Here is a 21,739-nt window from a genome sequence, read left to right on the forward strand (position 1 = left end):
ACAACCCAAGTGAAAATGATAGACAACTCTAAAACTGGCATTCAGCAATCATTATCAAATGCTGTGTGAGAAGTTGTTGAGATGCTGCTAACAGCATTCATGTTGGTCCCATAGTCAAACAAACAAACAGGCCTGTGGTCCATGGGAGAAAGTGTCTGCTAAATCCGTGTGGAATAAAACCTGGATACCTGAGCTCTACTGCAGGTGTGGTGCAGCACTCCAGAAACGGATTCTAAAATAATAATAAGGTGAATGCAATCGCCCCCGAGGCAGCATGTTCCGTGCCAACCACAAACCTGCTGGCAGATCTGGTTTCACAAACCCCAACCATCCAACCTCAGTCCCTCGCCTCATGCAGCCGACAGTGCCCTCGGATGAACCCAGACTGCAAAGTCAGGTCTTTAACTTTTTTAATAATGTGTGAGTTTTTCATATGAATACATTTTGGTTCTCCTTATCAATCATTGATAGCAAGTGCACCCCCCTCCATTTGCTGCTGTAAAAACTGTTTCTAGATGTGGAGAAGGGCGAGTAGGAGATCAGGCTGGAAAAATTTTGATAGTGGAGGAGGTAAAGGTGGAGGAGGAGGAGTGGAGAGAGGGGACAATAGTCTGGCAGATTACACAGGCTAAGCCCTTTTTGATTGGTGCTCTAAGTGATGAAAACTGTGAGGGATTAACACCTAAACCCTTGAGCTGGGGAATAAATCAAGCAAGACACCACAGAGAAACAGAGGGGAGGAGAGAAGGGGAGAGAAGAAAAGAGAAAGGGAGAGGACGGAGGTAGAGGAGACAAGACAGAGAAGAAGGTGGAGGAAAATCAGGGTGGGAAACAGAAAGAAAAATGAGACGAGAGGGAGAAAGTGGGTGAAAGAAGGGAGAACCTTTTCATGTTACATGTCTTGTGTTCGGTAAAGCCTAGAAAAACTGCTTTCCTTTCCTCTGTTTCACAGTTCCACCCAGAAGCACCAACATTACTTTCATTTCACCATGTTTAAAGCTGTTGCACAGAAGAGTGTTCAATCGGTTGTTGTGCTTGATGCATTTCATTCCTTACATCTACGCTATCAGGCCACTATTGTGTCTTCTGAATTCAGCATTACAAACAATTTACTTTTGAGTTTGCTGATGATGGCTTCTACTTCCCATCTTGGCTGTGCATCAGTTGCTAAGAAAATGTGTCCTGGCTACTCGTCTCAATGCAAATGGTATGGCCTTCAGAACAGACAGATTTAGTTACTGTTGCTATTCGCCTGTCAAGCTTTCTGATCTCAAATGACATGTTGGCAGTCTACAAATGAGAATGGTGGCATATCTAAGAGAGGTAAACAAAAACCAAGCTTCTTATGTTTATTTGGCGTCCCTCGATTTTGATGGCTGAAATTATAACTGAGGCTGGTAGATTTCATCGCCTGTAGCTAGCTGATGTTGGCTCCATGAGTTGAAACTTCATGTTATTTTTTTGTGTTGAATTGAAAAGAGAAAAGGCTTTAGAATGAGAACACTATCTCAGGAAATAGTTGAGGGTTTTGGAGTTTAAAAAATCCAATAAAGAGCAGCTAAAAAAAGCTGCTAATGTTACTCTATACTTCAACTTCAACTACAACTTCAAGGACCACTTCCACACATTAAAGAAATATCACACAGTGGATGTGCTAGTCGAGAGGGAGGTTTTTTAAAATGTGACCTGTAACCCCACAAACTAATATATTCGTAATGTACTTGGATGTTATGCCTTGGAAGTAGAAATCAGTTACTACTATAAAAGGCTAGTTATCCGGACATGCTAAAGATTGATGAATGGATTTAACAGTATGTTTATCTCCTTGGACCTAAGATGCAAACTCCATGGAATGTGACCCACAGTGTCACACAATACACATGAAAACATACCTATCCTATTCCTACGGAATATATTATATTCCATTTGTGTCAATTGAGCCTCCAAAATGTTACACATTGGACCTTTAAAATGCATCTCTCTTACTATGGTCCCATGACCACTGCTCTGGCATGTGGAAAAATAATGGATGTATTAAGAGAGTTAGAAACTGTTCTGCCACTCAGCCTTGCTGCAAATTGTGGCCACTCTCAGAACTACCCTGAAGTACAAAAGGCATTTTCCCCATAGACCTTCATTATAAAAGATGGCTGTAAAACTGCTCACAGGACACCTGAAACTACAAACAAGAGCAATTATTACTATATATATATATATATATATATATATATATATATGAATTTTTTACCCTTGGTGGTTTTATATTTGTGAAAAAACAGGTCAGATAGAGAGAGGAACACCAATGCACAGGTGCAGTGGGCCACACAGTGCAAACCACAAAGCTAGAAAACTTTTTTGGCTCATGTTGCTGGCAAGCAGTCTCTTTCAAATAACAGTATTTACTCACTACCTACTAAAATACCTCAGTGGCAAAAAACAAAACCTTGACACGTCTGCCGTGCCTAGTTACATGTCAAGCTATGATTGGACACTTTGGGGTCACTACATTGACCTAACCTTGTTAAGCAACTGGCATAACTTCTAGCTATTTGGTTCTGTCCGAACAAAGTGGTTTGGACCAATCAGCATCCTGACTTCCCATATGGTTCTGTTTAACAAACCATCTAGTGCAGTTAGGTTACACTAGAACCGCTGGACTCTCACACACTCTCATATTTTGATCTATGACATTTGCATACTGACGTTACCAAAGCCTAAATTTCAAGAGCTCAGTTTTTGCTATGTGATCTTGATGGATTGATGTAGTTGTGATGTCATTATAAGGCATCATTGAAATAATGCCTATCCTAAGCAAGTGCTTATCAGGTGCTGGTAGGTGGTAGGGCACAGTGAGTGAAGTGAAAATTGTGGCTGGCTTGCGAGGCTATACTAACACTGCACACATTTAAACTATTAGTGTGTAGCTTGATCAATTCGGACCCAGCTATTAACAGGGTCAAGAGAAGGTGGCGAGAGCACAGAGAGGTCCAGTCAACATGCACTCTCAAATGCCCCTCAGTGTAGCGTGATAGGAGCCCTTATAAAACAGCCAGTAACTCAGCCACCGTGTTTTTCCATCAGGGTAGACTCAGGCCTCCCTGGCCTGATCCTCTCACTCTGTATCCTCAGGGAACTTCTGCTGAATGAACTCTTCATCTAAATATGGAGCCGAGACAGGAATCCACAACGAGCTGGCCGCGCGCCGTGGTGAAAATGTAGTAAAGCGTATGTCCCACTGTGCCCTGTCAGCGGCCTTTTAAAGGGATTGTCCCTCCATCTGGCTCGGCTAAAACGGATTTCCCTGTGGCTGGTGGGAGGAGAATGAGGGTCTGGGGTTTTTTGAGGAGAGTGGGACAGGTAAGGCGTTCAAGTGCACTGAAGTGTCTAACATCCCAAAATATGATGTCAGACCAAGAAGCATTTATATTGATTAGCCCCTTTAAATATCTCTTTGTTCTACACTGCTAGTCAATTGACTTTCAACAGTGTTGCTCTTTTGATTTCTCTTCTTATTGTCTTACTCTTTTATTTTGAAGATTTTCTAAGTGTTAATCTCTATTGTCTCATGTCTAACCTGCAGCGCCGGCTGCCTAAAAGGATTCAGATCAATCAATGGCAACTTCCCAGTAGCTTGTAGGAATGATCTCTATCTGTGAGACAGCAGGAGGGATGGCTGCCTTTCTCCCTCAGGTTACACACACTGTACACATGCCAACCCTGGGACTACAAAAGTGAAGAGATCTTTTCCTGCATCTGATGAATTCTGAATGAATCAGTTAACAAACATATGGCACAGAAACTAGAAAGAAAGCTTCAGAAGTGAGAAAATCTGGATTCTCCAATCAGGCATGTTGGCAAGTAAGACATATACACACACAGACATACACCATACACCACAACATTCCCCCTCTGCCCACGACGTCTCCGCTCTGATGCCTATGTAAAAACAGTGGATACCACCCGGGTCTACCCAACACAGACAGACACAGCTTCGTAATTATTCTGGCAGCCACAAACACTGGCAGAACCACCGCATCTACCCACATTTAATGGCCACTCTGGGAATGGCTGAGCCTTATAACCGGGTATATAATTACCTTTAATGGAGCTTAAATAAGCTTTGAGCTTAAATAAATACATTAAGCCTCGGAACATCTTGAAATGATAAAGGAGGGGAAGAGAGAGAGGATAGATAAAGGCGAGTCGGGAGAGTGGTTGAAGGGAGAATGGAGGATGGCATGACATGTGTGTTTCATCTACCATATATTCAGAACTGGTACAGTACTGCAAATTATTTTCTTGCCTTAAACATTATCAGAGGTGCCCTTTGACTGTTCTGAGCCCTAATTACTCTAGCTGTTAGGCAATATTCTTGACACATTTGCTAAATGAGGCTGTAATGCTCATTGTACAGAAAAGCTTTTAGATTTTGATCTTTAGCAGTCACGGTGAAGTAGAACTTAAAACTGGCTAATCGGTGGTGTCAGAATAACGGTCTGTGGCAACCTAAATCAATTTTTGTCCAAAGCAACATATAAGTAAAAGCCTTTGAGATTAAGTGATGCAACACTTAGGGCCTGTCCTCAGGAATACGTTTTTCTCGAATCCGGATAAATACTTTATCGTATCGGCCTCGTGTCTAGAGGGATACGGCGTTTTCGGGGTGTGAAAACTGATTTTTTTAGAACGGTTCCCAGAGTGGGAAAATCCGAAAACGCTGGATTGCCCGGAGTCGTCTGGGCGGCGAAATCAGATTTTTTTCCTAAACAATGACGTATTAGCCCCGCCTCTCTAGCCTTTAACCTCAGCCGCCGCCGCTAGACGCGTCATAACAATAACAACAATGGCGGACTACTACTACTTGTTTGTAAACAGCGCATGCTCCATGGCTTCTCTTCCGGTTTTAGTGTATTGGTGTGGCGGCGTCACAGCGCCACATACAGGCCTGGCATATGTACTACAGTGTTTTGGGTCGTTTCAGTGAATCCGTGTGGACGCAGATATTTCTGGAAACGACGCCGTGTTTACGGAGATTTTTTCCGAAACAACATCATATTGGGTGAGGCCACGTATTCGTGTGGACAGGCCCTCAGTTACATGTTCCACCTGACACAAGTGCCACAAGGTTGCAGGTGCGATTAAGACTGATGGGAATGTCATTATTTTTGACAGTATATAATTAGTAGACAGAGCTTCCAGGCCAACGTGGAAGTGTTGTAAACCTGCATTATTTCTAGTAGCCAGCAGGGGGCAGCTCCATCGGCTGCAATAAATAAGCAGTAGTATTGCATCTTATGAGAAAATGAGTTGACTTCTAACTCAATTTATTAGCTCAATAAACTGTTTCCTTATGAGTTTATGGTTTCAATCTCTAGTTCCAGGCTTCTTCCATACAGTATGATGTTCATTTAGTAAATGATGGTCCCATTGAGAGTAAAATAGACAATAAAGCCGGGTATGCTATAGGGCGTGGCTACCTTGTGATTGACAAGTCATTCTCAGTTTGTCCGTTCAGCTCCAGGCACCAAACTCAGATCAAACTGTCAAACTAGGCAGTGATGATCAGATATGAATTGAAGATTCTGTTATGCGTTGACTATCTCTCACCTAAAATTGTTTCACAAACATATTTTAGTGTACTGTTTAGCTGTAATACAAGAATAAGTGTGATGTGGCAAATCGCCATTGTTTTCTGCTATGGACAAGTTGAAACGTACAACCGCCAATGACTGCAGCTTAACTTAGAGTACCACTATTGGCTCCAAAAAACTGATATGGCGATAGCCATAATACCAAACTCGAGGCTTCAAAAAGTACTCCACAAACCAATGGGTGACACTACGGTAGGTTCACACTTGGTCTTACATCAAGTAAAGATAAGTAACTTTGACTTGGTGGTGCTAGATTAACACCAAGCTCATTAGGATTTAACTTCACCTTGAAAATATGAAATTAATTAATTAATTAATCCATCTAATAGTTTTTCAGTAGATTTTTTTAGTCTGGCCCAAAGTGGTGGACCAACCAATCTTGACATTCATAGAGAACCTCCATGCCCCTAGTATGGCTAAAAATGTAGGAATGCCTTTGTCTGTATAAGAGCGTAAGCAGTGGAAGAATAAAATTATGAATAAATTCTGTGTTCACATGAATGGGCACCTTGATGTCATCCTGTACAAACATCTGGGGTGCCAGAGGCCATCTTGCCTGAGTTGTTTGTTAATGAGGACGCTCCTAATTAACGGTTCACATCGGACTGCACATGGACAGCACTGAGAAGCAAAAAAAAGGCTGAATCACAATGAGAATTGTTCTGCTTATTTCCAACACACACACACACACACACACACACACACACACACACACACACACACACACACACACACACACACACACACAGAGAGGTGATGTTATGTCTCTCACTCCAATGTTTCCTCCACAACACCCAACTCTTTCCATCTCTGTCTGCCCTTGTGAGAGAGGAGCAATTTGTCACTTTCACTACACAAAGCTTGCACATACTGCCGTGTGTCTCTCTACCCACACACACACACACACACACACACACACACACACACACACACACACACACACACACACACACACACACACACACACACAAGCTGTCTCCTGGGATCCATCTCTGACATTTACTCTAGACGATCAATATTTCACTCCGGCCTTCGATCGATAGCTCCATCCTTTGCCAAGAGCTGTGCGTCTGTCTGAATATCACACAACTCTACCAGACATTTCAAACCTCTTCCTGACAGACTGGCTATCTGCTGCTGCCTGCATATGACATGCAATTTGCAGGTTTCAGGAAGCCAAATTAGGATGTTTAGGGCCTTTTTAAAGAAACCCTGAACTGGATTTAAGAGCAATTTAACTACCAAAATAAAGAAATAAAAAAGCTGGCAAAAGCAGTGTATTTCCAATTGAACATGCCAATGAAAGTTCTGAGACTATAAATGGAAAGTTTTTTAAAAATGTTACGAGGAAATCACTTATGTGATCACTCATATGTTGTGAAACATGAAAAAAACATTAAATGAAAGCACAACATCACATTGTATTATTAACTCTCTTCTATATGTGCAGAAAAGCTTATTGAACTGACACTGCTGTTTGTCTAATCAGCCTTCTGTAGGTGAAGCTACGCATTTCAGGGCACCTGCCACATTTAGGTTGAGCTATTCACTCAGCGTCTTTTCAGTGCTTGCATAAATAGAATCCTGACATAAGTCTTAAGTTTCCATCCAAATTTAGTGCAGATTTGTCCGAAAATTGTGAAAACAATCTGTATCCATCTACTACCGTTATGCAAATAGGAGAGGACCTAATTAAAAAACCGACAGTAAAATCTGAAATGAGCAAAAAACATGTAGGAACTAGAATTACTGTCCCACGTTTGTATGCCTCCACCAACCAGTCAACAAGTTGCAGTTTACATCCATGTCTGTCCAGACTCATAATATTTGTTGTGAATACTTGGGAAGTGTATTTTTTGGCTAAATAGAATCACTATACTGATGATATATATGTATGATTCCAGTGAATATATATTACACGTGTACTTGATTTTTATGTAAAGATTATATAGATCTACAAAAGGTGCTGCTTTTATTTTTTCCTGGTATTTTTAGCCGTGATGGCTCTCTATGAGATGTAGGTGAAACCCACTCACTCACTCACTCACTCACTCAAAGGATCACCATTAGCTAGGTGTGCTCCAATACGTTGTTTGCAGTCATGTGACACCGGTGAGACTTGAAAGGCAGAATGTATGAGATGGAAAGATGACTGTGTTACTTATTGTTTACTCATTGTGTCGTCCCAGTCAAATTCTGTGTGAAGTCTGCAATAGGCCAATTCATTCTTAAATCATGGCTAAAAGATCGAAATGACCTTTGAATCAAAAGTGTCACCAATTCATTGTCCGTTCACCTGTGCAATATGGTCATCAGTGCTTGAGTTATGGCCTAACACCTGTTTTGTGAGGTCACTTTGACCACCAAAATCAAATCAGTTCAAATGGACATTCGTGGCCAATTTAAAGAAATTCCCTCAACAGCGTTCCTGAGATATCACCTTCCCAAGAATGGGACGGACAGTTGCACGGACAGAGGGACGTCCACGGCTATCACCAGCGTGAAGATATAAACATGATGGTAATATGACATTTCTGTTAGTTTCATGTATTAATTTCAAGAAGGTTACAGTCTGCTCGCCGCTCCACACATGTCATGTTTTTGAGTGACATTTAAGTCTGTTCCCATTGCACCTTGTCATGTTTTCTTTTGCTCATTACACCAACTTTTCTACCTCAGCCAAGCGTAAGCACTTTTTTAACCCTAGTTTCTACTCTTCTTATGTGCAAATGAAAATACACATAAAACACATATTAACCCACTCAGTACCTGACATTAGAGACTTTGCTCGTACATCACAGCTGTGAAATTGAACACACTGTCTATGTGTAGTCCTATGTCACACTGTCTGCATTGGTTAGGAAAAACATATTGAATAACACAATATTTCGGTAATCCAATTAATAGGGCTTCTATACAATGGAATTTTAATTGAATGTGGTACTTTTATATTGACCTTGAGGAAATGAATCTTTCTTCCATTTTGGAATTGAACTCTTCCCATATACTGTGCTGGCCGCAGAGGAGGCTGAGGGCCAAATGAGAAGGCTTGCTCACATCCTCCTAGGCCAAAGGAAACAAGCCAGCCCCCCCCCGCCTGCTCCTCTCTGAGCCTCGGGGGCTGTGTTTGAGGAGTGCGGTGTTTAGATTGAGAAACCCGACTCCGGGAGGGACCCCAATGCTGCCGTGGGGCTCAGCTGCCTGATAAAGACCCCCTCGACTGACCTGATTGATCAGCGCTGCAGTCTAAACAGACCTGCCATCAATGGGGGTGGAGTGAATGAACCCTAACTCCTCACCTCTGACGCCAGCATCCAGAGATCAAGCGCGGGGTCAGGCTGTTATGCAAGAGGCTCGTCTGAAAGAAAGACTTAGATGGAAAATGTGGGCAGAAACAAACCAACCAGGAATAAGAATCTTGCGTTGTCACCTAAACCACATTTATACTTGCTTGTAGGAATGTGCAGCTCATACCTCCAGGGTATGAGCTGCACAGAGTGGAGAGTTTTACCAAATATAGTTTTACCAAATATTTGCCGGAAAAAAAGCAATTAAATGGAATACATTTGCAGAAACCCGAACCTCTACAAATAATTATGGACAGAGTACAGGGGATCTAGTTTTCTTGGAGAGCGTTGGTTTTCTTCGTAGGGTGTTGCCGGTGGAGAGGACAGACATCAGGCCGGGAGGTAGCGTGTATTTATATAGGTATTAAACGACCCCAGTGCTTGATTCTGTTCAATAACAAACGCTCCACGGGCGCTTGTGTGCCAAGGGAAACTCTCAGTTTTACACAACAATTAAACAGCCAGTGATCTGGGTCTGGTTTGGCCGGAGCGGGGACCGATGGCCATGCTGCAGTCATGTAAGGTGATGGAGACCAGGGCGTTGTGCACCTGGGTGGCTGTGGTGCAGAGGCAGAGGGGGTTGTCCCCTGATCTGAAGGTTGTTGGTTCGATCCCTGGCTCCTCCTGCCACATGTCAAAGCATCCCTGAGCATGAATGTGTATGAATGTGTTAGTTTCTGTTCACTGAGTGAATGTGTGTGAAAGGGTGAATGTGGCTTGCAGTGTAAAAGTGCTTTGAGTGGTCGGAAGAAAGGCGTTATACAAGTACAGGTCCATTTACCATTTACCTGACGAGGATGCTGAGAGGCCACTGATCTGACTGCCCTAATGAGGCAAGCTACTATTAAGAAGAATTGTACCAACACTCACATGCATAATCTATTGATTATCAGAACAGTAATAATGGCAAAAAAAAATTTTTAATGTAGGGCTGACCTGGCAGCAATGATCATTTCGATCAAAACCAACGTCATTAACGTCGGTTCTTGGGTCATTCTCACTGAAGGTTCAAAACCCAAAAAATGGCATTCGGGACAGCCCTATTAAAATGGTACAGACCCTGTCTGCCATCTGTGTGCCACCACAGTAACGCAGTTTATAAACTTTCACCCTTACAGTGTTATAAGCACATCACACATACAATTTATGGGTAGAGCCATTGTAAGAGAATACACAACACTGCTGGCTTCAACTATCTGTTAAAGTGAGTGTTTTGTCATTTGGACAGAGGGGACTTTTACGCTAATGTTCCTTACGGCTTTATTGACAGCCAACTGAAATTGACAAACGGTCATATTTGCAGATTTGAATTGAAACTAAATTTGGATGGAAACCTGTCTCTGTGCGTGTGTCTATAGGCATAAGTGATTACGGTGTTCCTTTATTAGAAGCCTGTTAGTTTCCTGGTGAACGGATGTGATCATGGCCTCGTCTTAGTGTGATTTGATTGTGTGTTTGTCTTTGTGTGTGCTTTCAGGTCTTTTCAGGTAGAGGAGGAATGCAGGCCAGTGGGGACGTGTCTCAGGTGCCAATACACACTGTGTACTGTACGGCACAGCACACCGACCACACGCTATCCACAGAACGCACACACACACACACACACACACACACACACACACACACACACACACACACACACACACACACACACATCTAACCTTCAATGAGCTTGTATGTGCACTTAATACAGACTAACATGCAACACATATGTGTGTTAATTAACCCACAGAAACCACACACACACACACACACACACGCAGAGTAACTCATCCAACCTCCAGTGTGCACCTTCTAATCAAACATCTGGGAACTGTTCAAAAACAAAATCTTCCCCTCTCTCTCTCTCTCCATCTATCTCTCTCCCTCAGTCTCTCTCTCTCACCCAGTTGTCGGCACGAGAGCCCCATGATGAAACGCCTCCTCGGGTTGGCGTGTCTGTCATCGTGAGAGGCTGAACCGCCTCGTCTGTCAGCGCAGATGAAAGGGCGTTTATCGGACTGGTGGGTTTTAAACATGCCCTACATAGTTTATATTGAAATGATTATGATAGACAGGCACGACAGGGCACATCCCCTTGGCTTTAAAGCGAGCTAGATGCAGACAGGGAGAGAGAGAGAGAGGTGGAGAGAGAGCTGTCTTGTCTCGATCGAGCAATTTAGTGGCACATTAGATGAGACCACCTCACAGCGTGGCACTTATCTTGCCGCTAACTACCATGTTCGGTAAACTGCTAAATGCAGGCAATTATACTCCAGTCTGAGCACTACAATACACTGCTAACACGACTGTGATTACATGTGCCACCGGAGTCGACACAACCCACATACACACATATACACATATACACACATGTATGGGCTTAAGCAGGAGATATTGATTAGCTAATTCTTGGACAGCCTCCGCAACCCGTGCATGCTGTTGCTAAGGTTACAGGGAGGACTTAGAATTTACTGAATGCTGTTAAGGTCCTGTCAATAAGAAAGGAATAAAGCACAAAGTCACTCCAACAAATGACAGTGCTAAAATGGAAAACCAGAGTTGATACACTGACACAGTGGAAGATGATGAAAATGGTCTTATATAGTTGATACCTGGACCTCAGGGGCAGTAAGGTGGCTCAGTAGGCTCACCTAACAGTGTTTGAACACACTGGCATACAATACAATATGATACCATACGATACACTTTATTGGATGGATGCTGCCTTTTTTCCCTTTTCATGCTGGGATAGGCTCCACCCTGAACAACAAAAGCAGTTTAGAAAATTGATGGATAGGAAAATGTTGGTGGCCTATGTTCGATGACCATGTTACTGCAACATCCCTTTTTCAAGTCTGACCGGGCATCTTTGTTACATTTCATCCCCCTTCTCTCACTCCCCTCATTTTCTGTCTGTTCTATACTACATACTATAAAAACAAATAGTACAAAATGCATTGATGGAATAGACTGAATGAGGATGTCCATGCGAAACTATCTTAAAAGGCAGTCCCACCAGTGGCCACCCATATCTTGAGTCCAAGGAAAATGGACTGTAGGGCTCTGACTAATGATTATTTTCAATATCATTTAATCTGATGACTATTTTCTAGATTAATTAAATAATCATTTGGTCTATAAAATGTCGTATCTTGTCAATAAAATGAAAATAATGACATTTTCCCATCTGGGGGCGTCCTGGTAGCTCACCTGCCAAGCTGGTGCCCCATGTGGACTGTCACTGTCAGTTCACACAAACTACAAGAACCAAATAGGTATCTAGCCATGCAGTTAGTATATGAGAAGATTGGCTGATATATTGGCTAAGATATATTGCAGTTTCAATGCTATGAGGACACAAATGGGATGGAAGTGGAAATCAATAATAACTCAACGATAACCTGTACAGATAACACCAAAACTCTCTATTTTTAGTCATTTGGGTGAACTGGCCCTAAATGGGAAAATGTAAAGTCAATACACTTTGCCAAACGCAGGCTGGGACACAAAAGCAACATTCACTCTCTGACAAGCCTTTCAGTGTGGAAGTTGATGTGGTCGCCACTTGTTCCTCAGCTCCACCCAGGACCCAACACATTGTGCGGATATGGATGTTTGATTACTGGCTCACTCTAGTCATTTAAAAAAGATGGAGTTGAGCAGTAAACCCACACTTCTGGCTTTAACCTCTCACGTTACAGTCTTTAAGTCTAGTACATCATAGTCTGGGTCTAGCTGAGTTACAAATAGCAGCAGTAATGTTGCACGGTGTCTGACATCAAGCACACTCAATGTGTGTGTGTGTGTGTGTGTGTGTATAGAGAAGTTTTGTGCAAGTGTGTTTTCCTGCTCGGTGCCCTGGTGATAGATACTGATCGATGTGCACTGCCTGCTCTGTGTCTCTCAGCTCCCCTTAGCACTGATCCCGCTCTGGGATTTATGAAGCCCAGGGGGCTGATCCACAGCCAAATTATGTAGGCGGGGCACAGCTGGACTGCGCTCCTATCCATCTTCCCCACTCAACTCAAGCCTGAAAAAAAAAAAAGACGGGGAACTTTTAATCTTTCCAGCGCTGTAAATGCTGGGTTCTGTCAGGACCACAAATCACCTGGGGAGACAGAGTGGAAGTGTTCGCACAAGCTGCTGGGCTCAAACTTGACATCAGAGTAGCGGACGAGATGCTCTCCCAGCATGCAACTGCAGTGTTACATGCCTGTTAGCAGACGGGAAGGACTGCTAGAGCCAAATGGTTTGCCTCATGAACAAGGGTTTTTCATTTTCAATATGTACTGTCATGTACTGCAAGTGGCCCAAGTAGTAATTATGACAGCAGCAAAGAAGGAAGTCAGATGACTTTGCTATGGTGCGACAAAGTCCAGGTCTCACACCAAAGTTTGTAAAAGACCCGCTGATCCACCAGAGGATACCATGTCAGAGTCAGGTTTTGCCTCAAGAAGAGGTGAAAAGCAAACATGTTTATAAAGTGGCAGTACAAAAAGCTAAAAAGTCCATGCAGAGATGAAGATGATGTGGATGGATGGGTCAAACCATCACAGGACTTTCACCCAGGAGACTGCTGTTTGAGTCCTATGTGAAACCAAAAGTCAGGGTCGACTTAAGGGTACGTCATGTAACTCATGATCTTTTCCTAAACTTAACCCAATAGTTTTGTTGCCTAAACCTAACCAAACAGCAAACTCAGTAAGCTTTTTTTGAAGTGTAACCAGTGTTGCAAATGTATTGCTAACCTAACCACAGATTGAGCATGTATTGAAAAAGTGACACTGCTACGGTGGACCAATATGGTGGACCAATATGTGTATTACACGCTTTGCTGCAACGCTTGATACTGGGTTGCGGTATGGAGGAGGTCGGGATGGATGGATGACTCAACAAAATGTTGCTGTTCATTTCGAGCCATTAGTCAGCACTGGTTTCTTCTAACCATGACCAACATTATTTGCTAACCAAGTGTTTATTATTGTACCCATGACGATGAAGGTCCCTTAACTTTAACTAAATACTTATTTTAACTCGAACCACAATCTTTCCCAAAGCATAACCAAGTTGTTTTTGTGCATAAACCTAACCAAACCCTAACCAGAGCATCATTACATCATTGGACAGATTTTATGTTTCAACAGAAATTTGTAACTTTTATGGAAGACATGATCAGAAAACACTTCCATGTGTCCTTCTCAAGAGCAGCTTCAAAGTAAGTATTTTGTTGTTTCATTTAGAGGACTTGTTATATTTCCAAAGTAAATGAAGAAGTTTTTATCAAACCCTACTGAACAAGAGTAAATTACCCTTTACTTAAATGATGTTGTTTTCTGGTGTACAATCATTAATATGTTAATCTAATGCAAAATGCAGCCAGGCAGAGCGTTCTAACCTGGTAATTATGGTAATTATGTTGCATTCTTGTTCTTCAAATTAGGAACTGACTGATTTGTCTTGTCTTGTAGATGAGTACATTCACCGGTCGATTGCTGTATTTATTACATCTGCAGCTGAGTGTGTGTGTGTGTGTGTGTGTGTGTGTGTGTGTGTGAGTGAGTGAGTGAGTGAGTGAGAGAGAGAGAGAGAGAGAGAGAGAGAGAGAGAGAGAGAGAGAGAGAGAGACAGTGGCTAGCGTGGGCCTCACTGTTCAAACATCTCAAAGTTTGCCGACGCGTCGTCTGCCTGCCAGGCCTGAGACGGCTCCGGCTCCAGGATTTCACACACCTACCTGCCACATTCTCAAACTGCCTGACACTCAATTCACAAACACACACACGGCACAAAACACACACATACAGTATTATACAATTTAGAAGAGGGCGCTCACATCACACGAGGCGTCCAGATTCTGACACGCAAAGAGTCATGTCACTGTCACATGACCTGCACCTCATTCCTCGTTGCTATGACGACTCCCATGCCTCCTTGACCATGTCTGTCACATGTGGAGTTGTGCCCCCACCACTGCATCTCTCCATCCTTACAGAGAGGAGGAGCGTCTATGTGGCCTTTCACCCAAGAAACATGACTCAGAGTACACACCAATGAGTAAGTATATATTATCTTAGATCAGTGTCATATAAACACATTAATGCATTTTTACTTTGATTTGCTTAATGGATAGCTTCACAAAGTCTGTCTTAAAACAGTCAGGTGTCCCAATGAACACTGAAATAGGTTTTCCCTTTCAGTGGAAGTTCACATTATTTTTAGTCAGTGTTTCTTTGCTAAGCTATGGCGGACGGATAACACAAAGAACAAATGTCGTATGAAAAATAACTAATTTGTCATTTAGACTGAATATGAGCTTGAATGGAAATGGGGGACTTTGTCCCACATCTCTTACATTAAAATAATGTCCAAAAAAAAAATCACAGCAACCAATAATTATTTCACTGTACGTATTCATGGGCACGTGAGTATAGTCCTAGAACAGAGTGTGAAAGTATCCTTTAAAATCGGTCATATAGCCACGTACTCACAGCCCTCTCACTGCTGCCTTGTCCCGCCTTGAGGAGAATAAAGCACCTCTGCCTGTAAAGACCAGTGTTTGACTCAGTTTGAACAAACAGGTCAGCCTCATTCAGTGAGGCTGTTTGTTTAGAGGAAAGCCAAAGCGCTACAATAATACGTTTAGGATGTTTAGGCCAACGCTGTGGCGGCCTTCTCCTCGGACCATCGTCATTGACGTCACTGGCGGGCTGTCGGAAGTGGAGAAATGCTCAGCGGCAAAATCAACAACAACAGGCAGGCGGCTGTGGCAGTGACCGCGACCGGAGCTCTGCGTAGTTGGAAGTGAAGCGGATGGCAGGGTTGGGTTTGGCTCTGGATCACTCAGATACCAGTCATAGCAGGCTCAGGTGCGTACACAGAGTGCTCAGTGAACGGCAGCCGTGCACCATTGACCCTTACAGCAGCCTTGCAGGCCTCACACACATACTGTATAGTCCCGCACTTTCATGTATTTACTGACCTTTGCAGGTTTTGCCGTCTGGCTGCAGGGTGAATCCCACGGGGCAGCTGCAGCGCACCCCAGTGGCCGTGTCTTTGCATGTCCTGTCGCAGCCGCCATTGTTCACGGCGCAGGTCTCTGCAGACGGCGGGACAGAGTTGGGGAAAGAGAAAGAGAAGAAGGGGGGTGTTAACATGTAACCCCTGCTTCTGAAGCAGAATGACAAAGAAACTAGAGACACTGAAGGTGATGTGGGTTGAGACAAAGCTTCATGCAGTAGAAGAATACACAGTCGGCACAGTAGGATGTAATGTATTCTTGTGTTTCCTCATGTAGCTTTGTCAACACACACAGATAAAGAAATTACATCACAACACCCCAGTTTTCATGAGTAGAGACATTTTTATATAGAGATAAATACAGTGTTCATACACAGAAAGTCACAATCAGGATTTGATTATCATTGACAGCAGTGTTTCATTACAACAAGACAAAAACACATGACACTGTGCTGATAAAGGAGGGTGAAGAATTCTTTGGCCCAAAGGTCGGTCCTGTTTCCAAATGTGATGAGAAATTATCACAAATAAAAAAGGTAGGGTTAAGGTAAGTAGATAGAAAAATAAAGTTAGTGCAGGGTTGAGTGCTGTAAGTCTAGAACACACTCGGCAGAACCTGGTGTGTATATTTTCCGCCAGAAAAATGTTCTTGTATGTGGCGTAGACAAGGTTTGCTCGGACTTGTGAATATTGCCCGAACTGATCCCAAAACAAACACAAGCTCATGGTAACTCTAGCTCACCTGCCCGGCCGCTGTTGCTTTAGCAAAGCTCAGCACACACTTTCCCGATGGGCCTCGAGAAGTGCTGAGTGGGCTGAAATTTGACGTTGACTCATGTTTGTTGAAAAGGATTCAATAAAACTACACCTAATAAGGAAGTTTCACTTAGTGACTGTTCTGCTTGTGGTGGGTTTGACTTCAATAATTCCAGAGAAAATCCAAGTGAGTACATGAATTAGGAGAGAAATTTCTTGGAGTTCTTTTAGACCATATTGATTAAACTTAAAGCATACCATCAAATAAATGTTTCTTAGTTCCTATAAAAGTTGACATTGGGAATACAAAGGCTTTAGCTGGACAACAGCAACTTGTAAATTCTGGGATGTTCCCCTTCTTTTTGGCAGCTTTTCCTATTTAATTAAAATGCCAGGAGATTGTGTGCTGGAGAGAAGTGAAGAGGGAAGTAGGAAAAGCCCTTTCAGGTTGGCAAACACATCCACATCGAGAGGTCAAGGCATTAGCATAATGCCCTTTCAGAATGCGGAGTCACAAACACATCGGAGCCAAGATGCTCTGATGCTTTCTATCACGAAACAGGACGGTATTTGTAGATTTGTTTGTGTTTCTTCATGCGGCTCCAAACAACGTCAATCTCACGGCTTCTTCCCTTAATCTCTGTTTCCTAGCCGGCATTTGTTCACCACTGTGTTTATCCGTCAAAGATCTGTGTGTTCATCATTTGCAATCCTTTTCATGTCTCTCTCTGTAGAAGTTCTGAGGCCAGATAGCAAACTATTTCAAGTTCTAAACGCTGTCTTAAAAAGGAGAAGTTGTTTTAGAATGAGGGCAGGGAGTTTCATAGATGTTGTAGAAAAAACAGCAAAGAGGAAGGAAGGCTGGAAGGCCAGACACTCCATCATCCAGGCAGTCTGTCTGATGGGCCCTGTAGGGTACAACAGCAGACCCCTGTCCCCCCTACACACCCCAGCCTGGGTCTCTGTCATGTCTGTGTGTGAGAATGCGTATTGTTAAGTATTAACTTAAGGTTGAGGTCTGCGTGCCTGCACAGGTGTATATGTATATGTGCATGTGCGTGTGGAGGAGGTGTTTATGGGTCAGAGTGATTTATACTGAGTACGGTGGGCCCTATCATTACTTGAGGGTGAGCAAAGTCCTGCTCAGAGCCCCTCTCTCTGCAGGCCACGCCCAGCCCAGCCCCAGGGCCAGACCTGAGCGCGGGAACACAGGCGCACCGCTGGGCCTGATTGATGTGCTGGACAAGCCCTTCGTTACCCCCCTCAGCCCCTTCTCCAAGCCTCTACACCCTCTGTCTAACCTTGCATATTTCTGTCCTAGCCTGGTTTGTGTGTGTGTGTGTGTGTGTGTGTGTGTGTGTGTGTGTGTGTGTGTGTGTGTGTGTGGTGGGGCATATTTCTGCATGTAATTTGGGGCTTGAGGACTGGAATCACCAATGATGGATTCTGATCACATAGTTTCGTCCTGTTTGTTTAATGTTTAACCATTCTCTGTTCACTAAGTGAAGGGAAAAATTGAGAGAATGCAAATGATTGTGTGCAAGTAACTGAAGCAACATGCTAAAGGTACTTTAGTTTCATGGTTTTTAGGTTCTCTTTTTATTTAACATAAATGTTTATATATTTTTGGAATTTGCTCAGGCAGATTTGTCTGGAATCAGTTGTAACAAGAAGATTAAAGGTGCTGTAAGTAATATTTTTTTGTTAAAATAAGTGTTCTACACTCTACCATCGTTGACATAGAGTGTTTAGTCAGTAAAATGGGTCAGTAACAGTCCCTCCTTTCTGCAGTAATCACAGAATACATTTTCTGGTATCCTGTTCCTATTTTATCCAATGAGGAGAGAGAACTCCACAAAGAGGCGGTCCTCAAGGGCAGCAGAATTTCAGCGTGGTGACATGGGGAGGAGGGACAGGACTGCTAACTGCAAGAACGGAAAGGAAACAGATACCTAGCTCTTTCCAAAGGTAATATAATCTGCCTACCAAAAAAAGCTCACTAATTAACACTTTTTTTTTAGTCTGCATTTGTTGACTAGCCTAACTTGACACTCATTTTGTCTCATTTTGGAATGAAACTCTTGAGTTTTTAGCATTATTAAGTGCAGTTCATAGGCAATAATAGATTACAAAGACGAGTCATCGGATGCTCTGACTCTAGATGAAGTCGACACGAAAGGAAAAAGAGGGAATTGGCTAAATATTTAAGGTGAGGCTAGGCTGGCGAAATGAAAGCAACCGAATACAACTCTCCTCTGGCAGACTGATCAAGCATGGCAACTTCATCTGTAGGGATTACAATGTGTCAGCAAAGGGGCAGAGGAATGAGAGGGAAGACAGTAAGTATATACATGTCCATCACACTCCTCGCATGGAAACGCTGACCGCTGCAAACTGCTCTTTCCGTGAGAGGGAAGACACATGTTCTATTGATTAAAGCTGGAGAGCATGAGAGAGAAAACCATGTGTACTGTGTAAACTAAAGCATCACGCCAAGTAACAACAACTGCCGTAAGAAGGTGAGAGGAGCACGATCACCTTTCAGCACTCAACAAGATCCCCTTTTGCCCTGGAATGGGCACCTAAATCAGCTGTCAGTCAGCATAGCTCTGGCCTGTAATCACACTATATGGATGGACACACACATACACACACCTCAGCTTAGCTCCATCTGTCCTAAGAGATGGTTTATTTGGAATCCAGAGCCTAGCGACTGTAGCACCACTGAACCTCTCTTTTGACACTTCGCCACGTGTTCAGCACCTGGCTCCTGATTTAACGATTCCTTCAATATCAACATCATGAAATGTCTTCTTCATCAGGTTGCCCAAGCTCACTCATCTACTCCGCCCTCTCCTTCCCATCTTGCTCCCTTTCTTTCTCAAGCCTGTCCTGTCATCTCAGCAGCACCTTTTCATTAGAGCCTTGGTTGCGGTTCTGTTTGTCTCGATCGGTGCAGGGGCAGAGGTGGGAGCACCGCATGTCAAAGCAAGCAGACAAACTGATAGCAGTGTCAAAACTAACATACTGATGCTGTTCAGGCTGTGCCAGTGCTGCACTGGGATGGCCTCTGTGCTCTCAGCAAACATATGAATGGACACGTTTGTTCATGTACATAAGCGTGATGTAGGCAGGCACATTAAATCTTTAATTAAAACACAGACACCACTGGTAATTTCATTGTTAGGGTTAGGTTAGTATCCAAAATAAGTTAAGAAATTAATTGTTTATCCTTATCCATAAATTCCAAATTTAAGTGCTAAGTTGGACATACTTTTTGACTTACATACATTTTGACTTTTACATTGTCCTTTTCATCCTTTTTTCAAGCCACCTTATAGGCAATTTGGGTTTTAGTGTCTTGCCCAAGGACACTACGGTCAGAGCTGGGGATCAAACCCACTCTATAACTGCTGATCCACAGCCGCCCATGATGTTTAGTGCTCTCAAGCTGCATCAAAGTTTCATATTTAACAGTCCAACTTGCTGTATGTTTTAAGGTCAAGCCAACTTCAGAGTTTGCTGACATTAATGAATGACTTCTCATTTTGTTGCAAACTTTATTCCGTTGTTTCTGTATACACTTCTGAGGGGGACTGTATTGGAAACCAGCTGGCCTTCAAATTCTTCAGAAAGTTGGAGGCAACAGAACCTTTCAAACCGTAGACCAGGTTTAAGTCTGAAACGTCTTTAACAACACACTGCATCACCAGCCAGAGGTACAGCTTTGGCTGACCCGGATCTCATTGTTGAGGGTTCGAAAGGAAAGCCTGTTGGAAGGTTTGTCAAATATAGTCCCAGTGAGGTGTACATGACGTACAATAGGGCAGTCCTGGAACGCTACAGGTTACAAGCGGAACGCCATCAGGAGGGGTAACATGCTGGTACAACGGGAGGTGGTAAAGCAGGGTTTAGCCAGTGAGGAGGAATAAAATATTCAGTTAAAAGGTAATCGAGGGAGGAGAGGACAAAGATGTAGAAAAAAAACAAATGTTCCACTCTTCCTCCAAGCCACACTGGCCAGAACCTGCTGAAATGAAACTTGTATAAGTATGGAACATGGTTTAATAGACTACAGACTGTACAGCACATCAGTTTGGAGTTCCGGGATTTCTGAGGTACCACTGTCTTATAAAATAAAGAAAGGTTAAATTCAGTAGAGGAATTGAAAGTGGTGCTTTGGAAAAAGCACAACTTTGATTGGAACATCCATTTGATTTGGGGTAAGTCTGATTGAAAGATGGGTTGAAGCTCTGAAAGCAAGAAATGGTAGGTTGCATCCCTTCAGAAACCAAATCATGGCCTACTAACTCAAACAGGTACAAGTCCTTGATACTCTAACTTTCATCAATAGCCAACCTGTGGCATTTATAGTAGAGAACAGAATACCCAAGACAAACTGATGAACAGGTTTGACCAGCAGTTCCTAAAATGTTGTCCAAGGATGGGGCTCTTGAGTTCATTTAATGCAACCCCCAGAGACAAAAGCAATATTTGACTGTATTTGTCTTACATCATCATCATCCCACCAAAAGACCAGGTATTGATGTAATCCTAAAAGACACCTCTGATGATAAAAATGAGGGCTAACGTGTGATTTGAGGTCTTCAACAAGAAAAGGTTTTGGGAGCAAATATCCATTTTCGGTCTGCTGACTTTAACCTTGAAAGAACACATAGCCTAAATGATTTGCTTAGTACGTTTGGCTTTGTTAGTGAGGTATCATGTTTTTGTAATATGGGTAATCAAAAATGAGGGGAATGGAACAGAAAACATTTGGAGTAAAGTGCAACTGGGAAAGTAAATGTTAGTCATTGAGAAAACCTTACAGCCATCCAGAAATCTGGTAGGTAGAGTTAGGGAGGAAGGGTTTAAAGGAAAACAGTGACCTCTTTTACTCCGTTTTCATCACGTTAGATACTGTTGCAACAGAACTCTGACTGTGGGAGTAGACACAGTGGGCATCAAAGGTTTACAAAAAAAAAAACA

General features: G+C 42.9%; 1 protein-coding gene across 2 annotated transcripts in view; it reads right to left on the reverse strand.

The window, feature by feature from the left end:
* scube1 (signal peptide, CUB domain, EGF-like 1) overlaps positions 1-21,739 on the reverse strand; it is a 111,646-nt gene that overhangs the window by 23,820 nt on the left and 66,087 nt on the right. For both annotated transcript variants that reach the window (XM_051392552.1, XM_051392550.1), the window contains one exon: positions 15,957-16,073. In XM_051392552.1, coding sequence (XP_051248512.1) covers positions 15,957-16,073 — 117 coding nt within the window. The remainder of the gene's footprint in view (positions 1-15,956; positions 16,074-21,739) is intronic.

This window comes from Dicentrarchus labrax, unplaced genomic scaffold, assembly GCF_905237075.1.
Source record: "Dicentrarchus labrax unplaced genomic scaffold, dlabrax2021, whole genome shotgun sequence".
Taxonomy (NCBI): Eukaryota; Metazoa; Chordata; class Actinopteri; family Moronidae; genus Dicentrarchus; species Dicentrarchus labrax.